The sequence below is a fragment of the Aegilops tauschii genome, chromosome 6 (genome assembly GCF_002575655.3).
Source record: "Aegilops tauschii subsp. strangulata cultivar AL8/78 chromosome 6, Aet v6.0, whole genome shotgun sequence".
Taxonomy (NCBI): domain Eukaryota; kingdom Viridiplantae; phylum Streptophyta; class Magnoliopsida; order Poales; family Poaceae; genus Aegilops; species Aegilops tauschii.
This window is the reverse complement of record NC_053040.3, coordinates 390,749,091-390,766,375: the sequence shown is the minus strand read 5'-3', so window position 1 is coordinate 390,766,375 and position 17,285 is coordinate 390,749,091. Positions and strand designations below refer to the sequence as shown.

The 17,285-nt window shown below is 40.9% G+C and overlaps 1 protein-coding gene and 1 long non-coding RNA gene across 8 annotated transcripts; both read right to left on the bottom strand.

Annotated features, from left to right (window-relative positions):
* Nucleotides 1-287: 287 nt before the first annotated feature.
* Nucleotides 288-3,357, bottom strand: LOC109743259 (uncharacterized). Its single transcript, XR_012187972.1, has 3 exons — nt 2,781-3,357; nt 2,128-2,316; nt 288-1,134 (listed from the first exon to the last, which is right to left on the bottom strand). It is a non-coding gene; the product is annotated as an uncharacterized lncRNA (long non-coding RNA).
* A 1,251-nt stretch (nt 3,358-4,608) lies between these two features.
* LOC109743252 (pullulanase 1, chloroplastic-like) lies at nt 4,609-15,370 on the bottom strand. Of its 7 annotated transcripts, none has more exons than XM_073502034.1 (14): nt 14,711-15,370; nt 14,477-14,621; nt 14,056-14,320; nt 12,219-12,339; nt 9,924-10,032; nt 9,679-9,815; nt 9,126-9,578; nt 8,963-9,023; nt 8,757-8,875; nt 8,498-8,588; nt 8,152-8,344; nt 7,369-7,506; nt 6,604-6,696; nt 4,609-5,111 (listed from the first exon to the last, which is right to left on the bottom strand). In XM_073502034.1, exons 3-7 carry the CDS (start codon nt 14,091-14,093, stop codon nt 9,534-9,536), a joined length of 450 nt encoding a protein of 149 aa, XP_073358135.1. In that variant the 5' UTR covers nt 14,094-14,320; nt 14,477-14,621; nt 14,711-15,370; the 3' UTR covers nt 4,609-5,111; nt 6,604-6,696; nt 7,369-7,506; nt 8,152-8,344; nt 8,498-8,588; nt 8,757-8,875; nt 8,963-9,023; nt 9,126-9,533. The 7 variants fall into 7 exon arrangements, with proteins under 7 accessions (XP_073358135.1, XP_073358133.1, XP_073358138.1 ...); XM_073502032.1 differs by having other exon boundaries at nt 8,152-8,366; nt 14,489-14,621; XM_073502037.1 differs by lacking the exons at nt 14,056-14,320; nt 14,477-14,621; nt 14,711-15,370 and adding exons at nt 11,121-11,356; nt 11,448-11,597; nt 11,788-12,027 and having other exon boundaries at nt 12,219-12,486.
* Nucleotides 15,371-17,285: the final 1,915 nt, after the last annotated feature.

Sequence of the window (17,285 nt, the reverse complement as noted above, 5' to 3'; positions counted from 1 at the left end):
TTAGCACTATGTTGTGACAAATAGTTCTTGTCAATATCTCGCTTTCCTCTAAATATGTTTCTCCACCAGCCATGCATGCAAAACATCTACTTTCACGTGCTCATTGCCCTTGCATTGCTACGGTGCATAATACACTAATCGTGTCAAACAAATAAAATGATTACTCTTCTACTCCCCAATCCAAGCATGGTGCCATTAATGGCATATCCGACTCACAATCCCTCAACCCTGTCACACCCACACTTCAAAATTATAATCATTGTGTTAACTTAAGACAAATTATAATCATTGTACTAATTTAAGATAGATTCACTTATATTCACATTTTAGTAAACAAAACAAATCATCTATATACGAGTGGAACAGGAGGTTGGCCACCAAATAAACGGCATTAGTAGTGCAATACATGAAGCGTTGTGTAGCTTATCAAGAATGACTTTAACAAACGGCAACAACTTTAAATGAGATCACCTAGGTTAAGAACCAAAAGTACGTATTGGCCCCATGCTTCTCTTCCCAAACGCTCAACAGACCTTCCAATGATTAACACAGTGTCGATGCCATCTGATTAAGTCTGATTCACTCTTAACTCTCCAATGCCAGAACCGACTGGACTGCAGCCACCTCAGATTCGGTGCTGCACATAACCCGTATTACATCTATGCTTCGGTAAATACACTTGCTAATCACGTCAATACGAAAACACAGCGAGGTTCCTAAGCACTTAAGAACTTCGAATACCTTGCCAAGTGAGACCTTGCATATCCAACAATGACCTCACCGGGATTGAATCATTTGGCAATGACAAATTGCTAAACTGCAGCACGCCCGTCCTCATTCCATCATTCCCATCCGCACTCAACATAAGTTCTGACTACCAATGTTGACATGTATGCACCATACTCGACCCTCCTATCAGCTCACTCCTCCATGGCCCCTAACTCGCCCATAGCCTAAATAACTTCTGATGTGGCATCGCGCCCAACCTCAATCTTCCATGACCTTCCTCGGTTGGTTCGCCATCAGCTCCTCTTTCTTATCCTCATCAACAAATCATGTAATCTATACAAATATAACTTCAGGTCAAAGGCTCCATCAGCTCATTACAGCTATCTAAAGTCACCTCACTGTTCTCTGCAAACCATTATGTTCTGAATATTAGAAAACAAATCCGAATGATTTGAATTATAAAAAGCAAGGCATCAAACCTCTTTAGAGAAAGGCTATTATTTATTTCTCAACTCAGGTACTAAAACTACACAGGAGAATATAACTACTACTTATTCTGAATACAAATATTGAAACAGCGAATTAAATTATTGTGACCCTTCTCTACATTTATCTTCTAGAGCACGAATTGGTATGCATGGACCACAACGCCAGGTCGCCAGCAAAACCGGGCCACCATGACCTGTAAAACCCGTGATCCTCTTTCCGTTTTATCATGGGCCTTGAAATATATTGCACAGTCATGGTAGAACGTCGACATTTGAAGGTGAAGCTGGATATTATGACTTCAAAGAGCCTTGATGTTGTTTCAGTTTTATGATGGATCTTGTAATATATTCCACGTATACAAATATATATATATATATATATATATATATATATATATATATATGTATGTATGTATGTCAAATAAATTACTCGTGTTACAGATTGTAAATAAATTCTTGACACACAAAAAGAAAAGCCAATTGAACACGTAATTAATTTCAAAAAACTAATATCCAACACAGTATGTAGTTACATAAACTAACATTATTGTTTCAGTTACAACTCATTTCTTAGCACGTAAATATGATGTGAGATCAAGCAGTAAAAACATCTAACGAGTTTTCTAAGTAGTACAAAATCTAATTATTGAACTTACTAACAAAAAAAACAAAGCATGTAGGCCAAGCTGGGTAAACATAAATGTAAATTTGTGCTAAAATGATATTAATAATACATATTAAATACTGCAGTTGTAACATACTGGACATCTCTGGACATTTCTTCATGTACTTAAGCACCAATGGGCTATGAGCAATGTAAAAAATCAATAGAAGGTCGAATCAGGCACATAACACAAGTTATGTTCTTAATTCAATGAGAGTTTTATTGTAAAGTTTTATCTGAACTTACTCGAATCAGGCACAAACAGTGGTATGGTACTCCCTCCATCCTAGAATATAAGATTATTCTAACACTAAATGATCCAGTCATGTCAACGGTCCTGATACACATCGGCGAGTGACTGCAATATTATGACTGTTGTTTCATGGAACACCAGTTTTGATATTGCCAAGTTAATGCGCGTCTCTCATAATGAACCTGCACAAATGATATTAGATAGTGGCCTTAGATTCAACTGAATTAAATATCAGTTCGATTCTCTAAAGTTGATCTTCATATTATTTTGTAATTATAAGTAACTAAATGAGAGAAGTTCAGTGGAGTGTAATTGTAAAAATAGCGATACTACTATGTGTTCTAGCCGATGAATTGTTCGTTTCATACAGGCAAATTAATTATGCATACTTTCAAGTATATGGTACTCCATAAGGTTTTCATTTCTATTAACAATGCACAGCGGATGAATGGATAACTGAACATATATTAAAGCCTAGGAGGTCCATGATGGCTCAGAATTAGACCAATCTACACATACTGGAATAAGAATCACAATGAATAACAAAACACCTCCGGCCAAGACCAGAGGATCTCAATCTATTTTCTCTACTGGCTAAAATCTCAAAGAATGAGATTATTGGTTAAAAGACACAGAGGACACATACCATGAAGTAATGCATGAGTCGTATCAGCAGTCCATGGCAGCTTACAATGTGCATCACATTCGTTTTCCTGTTGAACTAACAAAAATTGACAACGACAAAATTGACAGAAGAATTCAACATTACGCATGCAACACACTTTCTAAATTATCAGCAAATTTGGCAGAAATTGCCTCATATGAGTAAAATATATCTGATTCCAAATAGTATATTTAACGGACCAGAGAAAAGAACATGGGATTTTAGGGCCAGAGGTACTGATCTGCTATTCTCATGAGTACCGGTCGACCTGTAGGTGAGTTTGGGAGGCGGCGACCTGGTGATGGCCGACGGCGACAGTGAGACGCCAGGTTGTGGAGGAAGGCCAGGCGCAGAAGAGAGAAGGAGCGTCCAGCGGGACAGCATTGAGCGGAGTAGACGGTCGGCGAAGGAATCGACGTGATGGGCTGGTCAGGATGGAGTTCGATCTGGAGCGAGGGGAGCGGGCAGCTCCGCGGCGGTGGGGAAGCGGAGTCCGGCGGAGACCTTTCTCCTCTCGTCCCTCGGTTGATTTGATCGAGCAGCGCGTTCTTTGCGTTGCAGCTATGGATCGACGGGCACACACTTCTTTAAGAAATCTCCATGTTTAATAGGCGGATCGATTTGGAATTTCCTTTGGAATACGAGCAATACTTTCCAAAAGAAAATATCATAGCTTCCATGTATATTTCGTGGGTTGATTTTGTGAATTAACACAAGTTGTTTCCTTTTGGCTTGTTGGAGAATAATCTTGAGATATTTTATTTGATAGCTAATTGATTACATAAATATTTGTAGCGATATTAACAATAAATACATGCGCTAACAAGGAAATGTCTTGGATGGAAGGTTTTAAACCGACCATTTAATATGATTTGATTGGTGCTTATATGAAAGGGTGGGATCGCTGGAAGGATAGAAGGGTCGGTTTGGTTTTTCTGGGCATGGGACGTGTGTTAAAACCGGTGTTTGTTTTCGGAGAGAGGAGGAAAATCGATGGGAGGGAGATTGCAGGGTAGGGCCATATATCGATCGATGGAAGCGTAGGAAACAAATGAAACCAACGAACTACCTACGTACTGAAACATTAGGAGTAGAGATATAATACTTCCACAATAAGATTTGTTTATCATGTTTTACTTGTTAATTTCCTTAAAATCCATTATTTGTTTCATAAGAATCTATTATTTATTTTACAAAATAAATTGCATTAATGAGAGAGATCGGTTGATTTTGATAAGTTAAGAAAGTTAGATTCATGATCTTTTACGCGTTAGGAAAGATCTGATTTTTTGAAAGAAAAGAATGGAGAGAAAAATAAACCAATGAAATAAAAAACCAGTGAAAGCGGATGGTGTGAGGTGGGACGAAGAAAAATTGGTCGAAAATAAACCGTACCAGACTACCAAGTGCTCTATCTCTACTCCTAACTAGTAAAGTGCCCGTGCGTTGCCACGGGCTCTTGAAATAGTTGCAAGAGTTACATGTTAAATTTCACATGTACAAACAATATTGTGACACTTGTGGAATCCATGCAGTAAACATGTTAAATAATCTTATCCATTTGGCCATCTCGTAGATTATAGATGACTCACACATGTCGATTATGCCAATATTGTGACAAATATGGAATCCATGCAGTAAACATGTGATGGTGACTGGACTTGTTAGTGGTTGCAACATGCCTACGACAAAGAAATATTTACTGAAAACAAATATTTCCAGGGATAATTTATTTGAAGGAACAAGATATTTGGGTTCATATCAAATTACCGCATATATCTTAGGTAACAAATTTCATCAACTCGGCATCTAAAACAGGACTTCTTATTAGAGTTATTCCTTTTAAAGGTAAGTCACATAACACCTAGAAACATATATTTTTCCTTCCTCTTGGACACATAATAAGACGTGTCATTGTATATAGAGGAAATAAACTAATATAACTACAAACAATAGCGTTCTATTTTGCACAACAGGGAGTATAAATATATTATTATGAAATTGTGCTAACAGGGTCTTGGGGGTGGCTGCCGCCCATGCGTCGCCCCAATGGAATCTTGCGGGAGGCACCGCTCGCACCTCCCTAGTGCAGCCTTGGACATCCAGCACAACCGCCCCATTTATGCCACCACCTCGTGCCACCGCATATCTTATTAGGTTAGCAACGATCGCGTCAAACATGTACCATTAGGATCCTCACGCACACCAGACGATATTGTTGATTTTATACCTTCTTCCTCCCCAACTATCTTCTCATCTTCACCGTCCAAATCCAAACTCACCTCCTCGTCGATGACGCATTCGGCTCGCAACCTTCCACAAAGTTAAATTAAGAACAACACAAATAAACAAGCATCTAGTCGATCGATCTCGTCTCACGATCCAAGTGGCCAAGCCCATGTACAATGCACATCAACAGCAATTCAAACGCTCGCTTGCTGACGGACAGTATAGAACAATATAGAGATATTTATATATAGTTAAAAGCAGGTGTGTTGCTATTACTCTTAAATCAATATAAAGTTACTATGTATTTACTATCTTTTTCTCTCAAGCTTCTACAACAAAATTAATCAAGCAGTGAATTTTGGAAAAAAATATGAGCACAAATTACAATCTTAATCCTGTCATACGTTTTCTGTTCTTTGAAGATGATCAACACTAATAGTGAATTTGGAACATAAGAAAAGTTGAGGAACATTAGGCACTCTCCAGATTATTTGCTCATGGCCTACAGACAAAATAATAACAACGATTCAAATAGAGAGATCAAAGTTCAGAACTTCAGAACCCCAATGGATGGCATTTCCTCCAATTCTGATTGAATGTTTCTTAAAGGATGGTATAGTTTGGAACTATGGCCTCGATGAGAAAGCTTTCAAGGTAATCACTCATGGCCTACAGTACATGGCTTTTGTGAGTGCACTCTTTGCGGACCTTTCTTTCTATTTGTCCGTCACACCAAGAATGATACTCCCTCCATTCCAGAAAATAAGGTGTATTGATATCCTCCAAGTCAACCATTCGAATGTTTGACCAAGATTATAGAATAAAATATCAACATCTGAAAAACCTAGTAGATAAAATATAAAACTACTTTTCATGACGGATCGAATGATATAAATTTGGTACAGTGGATATCAATATATTTTCTAAAAACTTGGTCAAACATGCACTCGTTTGACTTTTGAAAAAACAATTAGACTTTATATACAGGAACGGGGGAGTATGATTTTTTCAGTTGTTCCAACTAACAAAAATGAGCTTCTTGAATAGATGAAGAATTTATGACAGAAAAGGAGATAAGGACAAGACAAACTGGGCTAAGCCTTGATTAGGTAGAAGGAAACCCCAAACAGAGTTGGCACGATCTGAAAAGGCTCTAGGTTGGCACAATCCTATTAACATACCGGGACTAACTTGCGATAATTCACCTATCTGAATATATACGGCATAAAACAATAACTACATGGTTATCTTTCCAGGAAGTTCTGTACACAGCTTATAATAAAATAGCTCGGTTCATCTACACTGATTTTTGCTCAGATCAATGGTGGCACATGACAGAATGGTACACATAGCCTAAGCAAGAAGATTTAGAATAATCCAAAGTGGAAGGCAATACACCAACCATTAATCAACCAAGAATAGTCAAAAAATTCAGAGCGTGTGTCATACTCATACCAAATGGAGAAAGATTGAAATGAGAAAATGTTTTTCTGTGAAGGAACAAAATTAAGAAATGGATAAAGTAAGAGGCTTGGTCCTTCGTGAAAAAGAACTGGGCAGGAAGTACAAATCTAACCTTGGAATGAGGATTCAGGATTGATTATTCATGTCTATCATCCTAACAAAGCATTCTCTCAACGCTTTCTCTCCAATGTAGCGTGCTAGCACTCTACAATGCAAAAAAAATCATGAATATATTAGTATGTGAATACGATAAATAATATAACTCATGTATATGCATTAGATACTTGCCACATGAAGATACTGTTTTCTATGTGACATGCATGGAAACATGAAACTGGTACGGATACAATCATTTAGACCCCTCTCCCTCTCCCTCTCCATCGCTCTCTCCCTCCCTCTCTCTCGCGCGCGCGCCATTGGTGATACAGCATAAAGAGAAAAGAGCGACTAAAACGCATGAGAGCTAGAGGATGTACATTTTTCATATATACAGAGAAGTAACCATGGATGCCAATGTTAATGCAGTAAGGAATCTCTTAGTATCTTAGTATGATCTAGGATATATGAAAACAAAAAACAATATTGAAATGGAAATTACCAAAATCTTGTACATGTTGCTAACAACAAATTGCATGATTGATAAACTACATCAATTATGTCACAAGCTATCAGGCACTTCCAAACCATAATGAGTTTCACATTTAGTGTACATGAAGAGTCCAAGCAGTTAAGATACGATCTAGAAAAATAAACATGTGCATTAACTCAATTACTCTCAATCAAATTAAGCAATTGACTTCGCAATTATGGGATTATAGAGAACCCTCCAATGATAAAGAATGTTTCGGGTTTAAAAATAAGCACGATCAGGACTAACCTGCCAAAACACATTTTAGAACCTCTCTTAGTATCTGAATATATTCATCATTCGACATCTCCTTGACAGTTTCCATATTTTCGTTTGACTCGAGGAAATTAATTAACTCAACAGTATCTTGCAGCATGTATTGACAATCTTTAAAAACAGAAAAAAAATCATGAAAAGCCCACCATTAACGATATGCAGAAACAAATGATGTTGAAGCATGCTCAGGAAACTGTACCGTCAAAGCATCAGAACCTTTCTACTTTAGTGAGCTCTGAATAATATATCTAACAATGGTAATGTAATTGCTTAAAAGAATTACTCCCTCTGTTCACTTTTATAAGGCCTTGAAGGCATTTCAGACAATGTGCAAAGTAGTTTATTTTGAGTTGTCTGAAATGACTTATAAAAGTGAACGGAGGGAGTAGCTTTGTTAAAGCACCTAATATCCAACTTCAGCTTTCTTACGGAAGAACTGACCAAGTATTTTCTAGACAGCAATTCAAAAATATTATAGCACATAATAACAGGAAGCTTTGCCTACTTTTACAGATATTGAATTAGGAAAGGGTGAAGATGATGCACAAGTAACGTCTAATATTCACACAATAAGCAGTTATGTATGCATGAGATATTGAGGGTTTGAGCAGAGATCTGAATTGTACTGGAGCTTCCTCTTCCAGTTCCAACTATTACGAAACAAATATGTTAGACATCAGCTTGCTTGTTTCTTTGATTCTTCAGTGGAGAGAAATCAGAGAATCGGTCAGCGCAAATGCTAGCCAAGGAGCAGACCTTAATCCCAGAGTGTGGCGCACGTGAGGGGGGGGGGGCGAGGTTACTGGGGATGAGCAGTCAGCCATGGAGGCAATAACAGGAAGGGTGGCCGTCGCCCGTGCATCGCCTAGACAGAGCTTGGGGGAGGCTCTCTTCCTCTCGTCTGCATCTCTTTCCTGATGAAATCACTTGCATAGCTTCCTTTTGGAACCTTCCAAAGCACAGAGTCATACCTTTAGCATAAATATGACCATATGTAAGAATATTTTACTCGCAAGAACATAATTAACTTTCCGATATTAACACCACCATGATACATTAGTATCTGGAATGTTTGAGGGAAAAAGAAGTGTGAAATGAATACCCCCAATTAAAAGGGTCCTCTTCCTGAATAGCTACTACTGCTGCTTGTTGCATATCTGATCCTGGAGGGAATGTTGCTAGTTCACACTCATCTGCCAGAGTAAATGAAGTTCCGTATAACCAAATAAGTCAATCTGAAGTAAATGAGACGAAAATGAAGAGGTGCAGTTTAAACCAAGTACTTATAAGTAGTTGTCACTCATTGCTATCCAACAAAAAAATGATAGACATCTAGCAAAAGCTCAAAAGTGCCTTACCACCTTTTATAAAGAGAAATATTTCCTTATCGAAAAATTTCCAGTTGCTCTTAATGTCGTCAACGCCAGCAAAATGAAAGCTTGGCAACAAATGCACATGAGTCAAACATTCCTGCTGAGGCCTGTACCACAGGTTCCAAAATGCAATCAGCATGAGATACTGTTGAAAAAAGGCAATGCAATACATCTAGTAAATCAACTCTGAAGACCTAGTATGCAAATGCACGAAATCCTCCACGAGAGTCAATGTCCACTGTGCCATCATGGGCACTGTAATTGAAAAGCACAGGAAACAGATAGGTAAGTTCCAAAGATGAATATGCATAAACCCCGCCAGATTTTTAGTTGTGTAAATCAAGCAGCACAGTTTACCTAAAATCACGAATGTGCAATTCTTAGATGGTTATGTCAGAGCAGGAATCAAGTTTTGGCTTCTCATCGGCCAATTCATCCCAGGAAGCGGGCTTCAATGTTTCATTGTTAATGTCAACCAACCAGGTCCGCGCTCCATTTGCAGAAAGGCTGATCAAATAAACAACAAGCTAGTTTCTTCCTCTCCCTGAACTTTTTTCTTCTGCTGAAAGTTCCTCTCCCTGAACTACATAACTGAAATACGCACAGCCACATACCCTCTAGCATAAAGGTCACCAGCTAAACATTTCAGAATTTGTGCCTTAGTTGGATGATACACGTCAACTTCATATAAATAGTATCGGTTTTCCCACTCTCTTGGTCAAGTAACACTCCAAACACCATTTGACTCCTTGAGCTGCACCATCTCTAGAGCAGGGCCGGCGGACCATCCAAGAACCACACACTCACATCCTGCAAGATATATTGGGGACATTTTACATATAAGCGGGAATAGTACAGAACCGGAGGCGACACTTGAGATGGTAAAATGTGTCGTCTTTAGAAGCCAAACCTGTGTTGTAGGAGCCCAAAGGTGCAGGCTCACAGAGTCCTTGCTGAAAACCGCACCGAGCGGTCCTGTGTATGCAAACATGTCATCCAGCACGCCGGGTAATTGCAGTCCAGTAACATCTACGTGTTTCCCGTCAGCTGCACACAAGCAGTATGTAAGGATCTTGCTCTGTCTCAGAACTTGTCTGAAGAATTTGACACTCATCTCTGAATCTGCATGCAAGGGTGCAAAGAATCGAGAATTACCACCGAAAGAAGCGACGACCAGTTGGCATTTCACAAGGCTGGCGACGTCGACAGAGCTCGGAACTCTGAATGCTCTGTAACTGCTGATGAAAGGGAACTTCTGGGTCACCTGAAACATGTTGCGAATGGCACTCTAGGTTCAACAAACTGAAAAAAATACATCACTAAAGTGGGGAGCCAGCCACGGCCAACAAGAACTCAAACTCCTATCCGATTTCGACTTCGTGCTCTTGACTTTCCACACCGCAACCTCGAGCAACCATCAACATCCATCCCCGCATCCACCCCTACCTCCTGCTGCCGCCTACATTGTTCTTGCTCGTCGGGGAAGGGCCACAATCTCCTCTACGATGGCCACAGACAGATCCACGGGGAGGACACAATCTTCCAGGGGCACTCAACCAAGCACGTCACCTCCCACATTCATCCTATCCGAACCCTAACAGCGTCAAGACCCTCCATTGGTCCATGAATCAGGCTCGTAGCGTCGAGGTTCGTTGCGACGAGTCCGTAGTCTACGTCTTGACTTTGGCTATCCTCACGGCAGCACCATCGGATCTTGCTTGCTTTTACCTTCACTTTGTCTCTCCTCAAGGCAACACCACCACCCAGCCAATCACAACCACCGCTTGTCCAGATAGAATCATGAACAATCCCCATGTCAGTGTTGTAGGATCACCTTGGCGACCTCGACAGCAACCGCCTAGTCTAAAATCTAAGCGAGCCAATCTCTATAGAAACCAGTAGAAGCAAGGCGCGTGGCTCAGATATGTTCATTTTTCGACGCACGCGCCTCTCTGGAGACAGAGAGGAGAAGCGGCGTGCTTGCCCTGCCGCCCACCAGCTCCTGGTCTATAGCTCACCTAGCTAAATACTCTGCTTTGCCACCGGGCCAGATTTTTTTTTGCACATTTATAATACAGTTGAGTGGGTTAAAACTATTGCAAAACAACACACACTTTTATAATCTCTAAATACATATTTAGTTCGGTCCATATGTATATCTGAAGTAACTTATCAACGTCTCCTCGTGCATGGGACCCAAATACTGTACGTCCGAAATCACGAACAAATTGACATGTTCGCTAGAATTCCACGACGGCATGCAAAATCACAAATAAGTATTGTCTTGTTGTATAAAGAGAAATTTCTTTGCGAAAAAACTGATATAGCTTGACATGTGGAACCTGGACTTACCCTCGTTGACACCACTAATATGTTAAATAGCTTCAAAATAATCAAACACATACTTGTCTTCGTATTTCCAGCCTCTCCAGACAAGCGACATTTCCCAACAAGTTCCTAAAGGAGCTCATGGTCTGTCCATTTTAGTGAAACTGAACCTCAACAAATGGGGCAAATATAAAGACACCAAGTTTCAAGTAATTCATTGCAGTTTCAGTTCTCAGTTTAGGTGCAGCTCACACAACAACCTGCAATTATATACCTATTACAGAATTATTTTGAAGGCATGTTAATACTTAGAATAAAAAATAAGCCCACATGAGGGTAACTAATTTATACCAATGAGCATGCTAGCTCTCTCATGACCATAATGCTGCCATAACCCCACTGCAGCACGCCTTGCCCGCCATGGGCTGCCGCACACCCCTGAGCGCGTCCTATACTTCAGTCTTCTTATTCGTAGTGTAGATTTCATTACATGTTTGTAAACTAAATAAAGATTATTTGTATCAGCAATGTACATTTTCTTCAGGGCGATAGATATAAATTGATGTATTATCTATACATAAAAAGCATTGCATTGATACCTCCAACTATGAAACTGGAATAAGTAGAGTTGACATAAAATTGGAGATGGTTAACAATTAAGGAAAAAAACTAAAGAGGACCCCATGTGCACCTCTGATATCTATACTGACTCCACTCTGGTACATCATGAGTCGAAGCACATCGAACGAAGGGGTGTGGAGAAGAGGCGTCGAACGGGAGGCGAGAAGGGTGGTGGACCACCGAGCAAGGGCGCTCAACGGCTTTGTCCCTGCCCAATGGTGGCCGCTCCTCGCAAGGGCATAAGGGAGTCATGAAACAACAGAGGGTTCAGCTCCTTTGCAGTTCGATTCTTACTGTATAGGTACTGTAGCTGTTCAAAAACTTGAGACATGGTTATCTCAAGAAACTGGAAGAACTAAGTGTAACAAGCATGTTCATATATTGAACTTGTATGAGCAATCAGAAAGGACGGCTGAATATAGAGCTTGGAAAGTTGGTAATCTGCTTCCTACATAATAACAGGAAGGATAATCAGAAGAGGCTAAGACAAGAGAGATGTACCTGGTTCTTGGAGACTCGGAACAGTAATGTGCCATTCAAATAGACCAGATGTTGTTGATCTAGCAACACTCCACGATGGAGATGGACCACCCGCCGTGGAGGAGAAATACTCAAGATGCACCTGGTTTTGAGACTTGGACTCATTTGCTAGATCTCTTAATCTTAGCCAAATTTAAAAGTATTTCAGAATGCAGTTAATTGTTTAAAGCAAAAGGCAACCTCATTCAAAGCAAATAGAGTATTTTAAAAAATATGCTACGTTTCAGAGAGCATTCAGCAGCTACGTCATGTTTTCTTTCAGAATATACGTACTGCGAATAGCTTGCATCTGAGTCAAGTACGCACATAAAAATATGCACAATACATGGAATTTTCAAACCTATAAACTACTTCATTTTAGTAGTTGTCTCACAAAGAATTAAATATTAAATTCATTTGCGGGAAAAAATTAACATCATATCATGAAGAACAGTACTGTACGCGTCTTCATTGGTCCTGTTTGGCCCTGCTTCTTGAATCATTGTGTGGGTTACAAAAAATTGTAGTATACTTTGTACTCTCTTCATTGCATGAAAGAAAAGAAAAGACTAATCTCGCACATATTTTTTCCAAATTAAAATTGCTATGACAATATCATCAATTGCTAGTACTGTTAACTGTATCCATGCCACTGTTGTTGTTTGGATGCTGCAAATAATTCATCTCCAGCTATATTCAGAACCATTACATTTTTCACTTAGGAAACATGCATGCAACAATGTATTTCACGCACAAATCCAAAGCCCATTACCAGTAGGACTACATTTTGCTCATTACCAACAAACTGAAGAGAGTATATTTTGGCCGCAATACCACGATTCCGTTAATCATCCTTTGATAAGAAAATTAATACATCAATTTTGATCCTAAAAAAAGCTAGTGAACGTTACCCTACCAACTTATCTATCTCTAGATGTCAATTTGGATATTCCATGCTCACCAAAGAAGAAAAAAATGGAGATGTTCTATACTGCATATCACTATGCTCATGTAGAGTTGGAGATAACAGCTTCAACAAGTACAGAGATGTTAAACTAAGAATTCGAAAACAGAAGGCTAAAACTACTTGTTCCTCCGATCCTGGAAGTATATATATCTGATGAATTTGACTACAGTTTGTTACAATAAAAAATAAAATATTCCACCATGTTACCACGATATTATCGAGTCAAGCCAGAATGACATTTAGCACAGCAAGCTGAATCTTCTCAGCATTCTTCTCATGAACCGGTGTACTGTAAAGCAAAATATACAATCATCTTATTTTACGATTTAGTACAGATACACTGAAGCAGCACCAAAGTGGGTAAAAGCAACAAAGTTTAATCACAATCCATTAGGAAAATATACTGTTTGTAAATAGGATTTCATCGCAACAAAGTGTACGTTTAGCAAGTATTGTAATTTGGGGAGCCATTATCATAGCTCATCAACACAAAGAATGATTATTTGCACAACAGAACTAACAAAGCATCCCATATGTATACATACATAAGTAGAAAGACGAACAAGATAGCCCCATTGGTTTATATTCTGAAGTTATGTGCACTGCTAAAAATAATCAAACCCTGATCATGCTACAAATGTTTACTGTTCCACGCAGAGTGATCAAATAGATAATTTATGAAAACATGACAAGATTTGTTAAATTTAGCATGAACAGATCCTTCAACACAGAGTAGCATATAATCCAATCACCAAAGAGAGAGAAAAAGACAAAGCTGAGTAGCCCTTAATGAATGAGCTATACCTGCATCACCAGAAAAGGGGAAACCGTTAAATGAGTTCACTTGTTTACCTAGGTTGGAATTCCAAGACCTCGGCTAGCTTGTTCATGAAGGTGTACTTCCATTATCATTTGCCTTAAATATAGGGAGGCATGATGCAGGCCATCATAATTTAAATCACAGAACCATTATCCGAATCCCTCTAAAACAATGGTCAAAATCCATGAGAAGAGGAAAACGTAACCCTTCCACAAGATCAGCCACTCCAGCACCGAACATGTGGAAGATGTGATCGTGCAGAAGCCCAGCATAGACGACCATGGCACCCACCCTCATCTAATCACAGAACCAAAGACCAAACCAAACAAGATTCTGTGACTAATCCAGAAATTATTGAACAAGGGAAAGTGATAATCTTGCATGGGGTTTCACCCGGCCAAGTGAATTGATAACAAGTAGTAAGAGTATAAACCACGGCATGGTATATCTCACCAATTATCAAACCTGAATTGCGTTGGTGTAGGAGAGCCACATGATGCCGATGATTGTGATGTACTTGATCGTTCCCATCATCCTCTCCCGTCTCCACTTCCACTATTTCCAACGTGCTCTCCTTGTCATCAATTCATCCCAAAAACTGAACCAACCATCCATGAGTTAGGTTCTCCACAATGTTCTCTCGAGAAATTGCAGAGCAGAGCCAGATGGCTTAATGCAAGAGATTACCCTGACTTGGATTAAATTAGGGTGATCAAGGACATGACAAACAACCAGCAGTCTGCCGCAAGAGGAGCCATGTGGAGGCCTTGACGACACAGTCAGCAGGGCGTCTACCTCGTAGGCTCCTAGCTCGCTGTCGTCAATGCCACAGTAGTTGACGGAGACGCACGGCAGGGAATGAGGTGGTCGTGGCCGCCGACGGCGAGTTGCTTGACGAGCTCCGGCACCCACCGTCGCAAGGACTGCTGCTGCTGCGCCGACGTTTAGTCTCTACGGCTTCCCCGACCGGATTTGGCCAAAGTGACCACCGGAGTGGCAAGGCTTGGCCCTCTCTCCGTCAGATCGGGTCAGGGAGGGGAAGTCCTGGCCTTGGACGAAGGAAGGAGGGAGAGGAGGGCGGCGTGAGGCCACGAAGGAGTGGTCGGCGTCACAAGGCCGCGGAGGAAGGGTCGGGTGTTCCTTGCGAAGGAGAGGACGACAGCGTGAGGCCGCGGAGGAGTTGCCGGCGTCTGATGTGACGGCGACGGCGAGGCGCCGAGGAGTCGCCGGCGACGGCGGGGTGCGAAGGAGATCAGATCGAAGGAGAGGGGCGGCGGGAGGACGCTGAGGAGGGGCAGTCGTCGGCGGGATCTGATCTAGGGCGTGCGTCAATAGGCGCTCGAGGGCAAGAGGCCTCGCTCGTACGCACGCACGATCTTGTCGCGGTTTTTTTTTCGCCGGTTTTTTTTCGCTGGTTAATTTTCGTAGATTTTTTTCTTTCGTTTGTCTTGGGTGCGACGGGAGGTTAGGCGCGTGGGGCGGGTGGGGGACTCGGCAGGAGGTTTTTTTTGGTTCTACGCGGCTCAGCGTTAGGTGGGAGCAGGTATCAAAAAAACCATGGTAGGTGGGACGAAAATAAACCCGGAACGGAGACTACCAACTGAGACATTAGGAGTAGAGATGGACGAGTTGGTTGAATAGTCCCCCACTTTCGTCTGGTTTTTTTCGTCCAGTTTTTTCCATCAAATTACCCCCACCCCATGCCCACCCACCGAACCCCACCCACGCACACAAATACAGCGCCCTGCCGCCGATCAGGATTGCCAGGATTGCCCTGACGCCGATCCCCATACCCCGCTGCCGATCAGATCTGCACAGCGGTCGTGCGATCTGCGCACTCCACAGCGCCGCTGCCGCGGAACGACTCGACAGGGCCGCCGCCACGTTTCTGGATCGCTGGCAGTTTCTGGATCGCGCGCCGCCACGGAACGTGCGATCAGCGACGCTGTACGGTTTCAACCCCAGGTATGAACACACAGGTTTTCTTTCTTTGTTATGTCTACGTGTACAGATCAGGGCGATCCTGATGGACTCGTGTTCAAACTAATACAATACCTTTTAGGTCAATACTTCCGTGACCTAAAATGCCTCATATTAGTGTACAAAGGATCGCCCTCAATTTAGATAACATGAAAAATACTTTTAGTACTAAATTGGTTATCCTTCCTAATGGAAATATTAACAGTCACTGAAAAAGTACAACATAGTTGCATCAATCAATACCTTGCTGCCTGAATCACTTGTTTCTGTAAAAATTACACCACAACTTCATGTGCCCACGATATTTGAGGTTTAGAGCAGTCCTTGAGAGTAGTTTGCGAATCAATTACGGAGAAGGATTCCAGAGTGATTTTCACTGGATTTTGACTGGATTCCAAAGTGATTTGGAATTTGGGATTAATACATGCCCGCGACAGCGCATTAGTAATGAAACAATTCTCGGAAAGAATCAGCAAAGTAGAACTTGTGAGGTTTCATTATGTCCCTCCAAACAACCTTGACGGACATCCTTGTCAGAATAGCACGACCGCATATGAATCAATTAACACAACAATGGGAAGATAAAGAATTATTCTGAATAGCAAAGAATAGGTAAGTTCACATGAAAATAGGTCACCTTTCTAAATTTTAAACCTGTATAATAGCAAGATGCGCTTGTGATCTTTGACGGCCTTCATCTGCCTGCAGTCAGATGAACAGGACATCTTAGCATCTTGAATTCTTAACATGTATCCAATAGAGTCAGTTCACAAAAAAATGCAAAGTAGCAAAGTCTGTTCGACATGTCTTTCTATTTTCATATATATAGCAAGACTCATAAATCTGTAACAACCTGCCCTTATGGACTGAATTTCTGTACAATGGGAACGGGCCTTTAGTAATGTTGATATTTCACGTGATCTGCTTGCAGAGTCAGTTTACAAGTTTTTGCGTGATACCTGAGTCTGTTGGACATGTCTTTTTTTAGTAGTTACATATGGGGACTCCACACAACAAGCCAGCGGAACAGACGACTTCATCACATGTACCTCCAGGTATATGTTCACCTATAAATTGTGCTACACAAGTCAAACATATATATGTTCAACTATATATGTGTTGTAGGCCCGATGGAGGGGACAAGTGTTGACGACTCTAACGAAGGGATTATACCCGTAGCCGATGATGTTGACAAAATTTACCCATGTAGTCCAGGTATAAGGTTTATTTTTATCCTTTTTAGTTAAAAAATCATACCTAACAGACTTGGGCACACCCGATT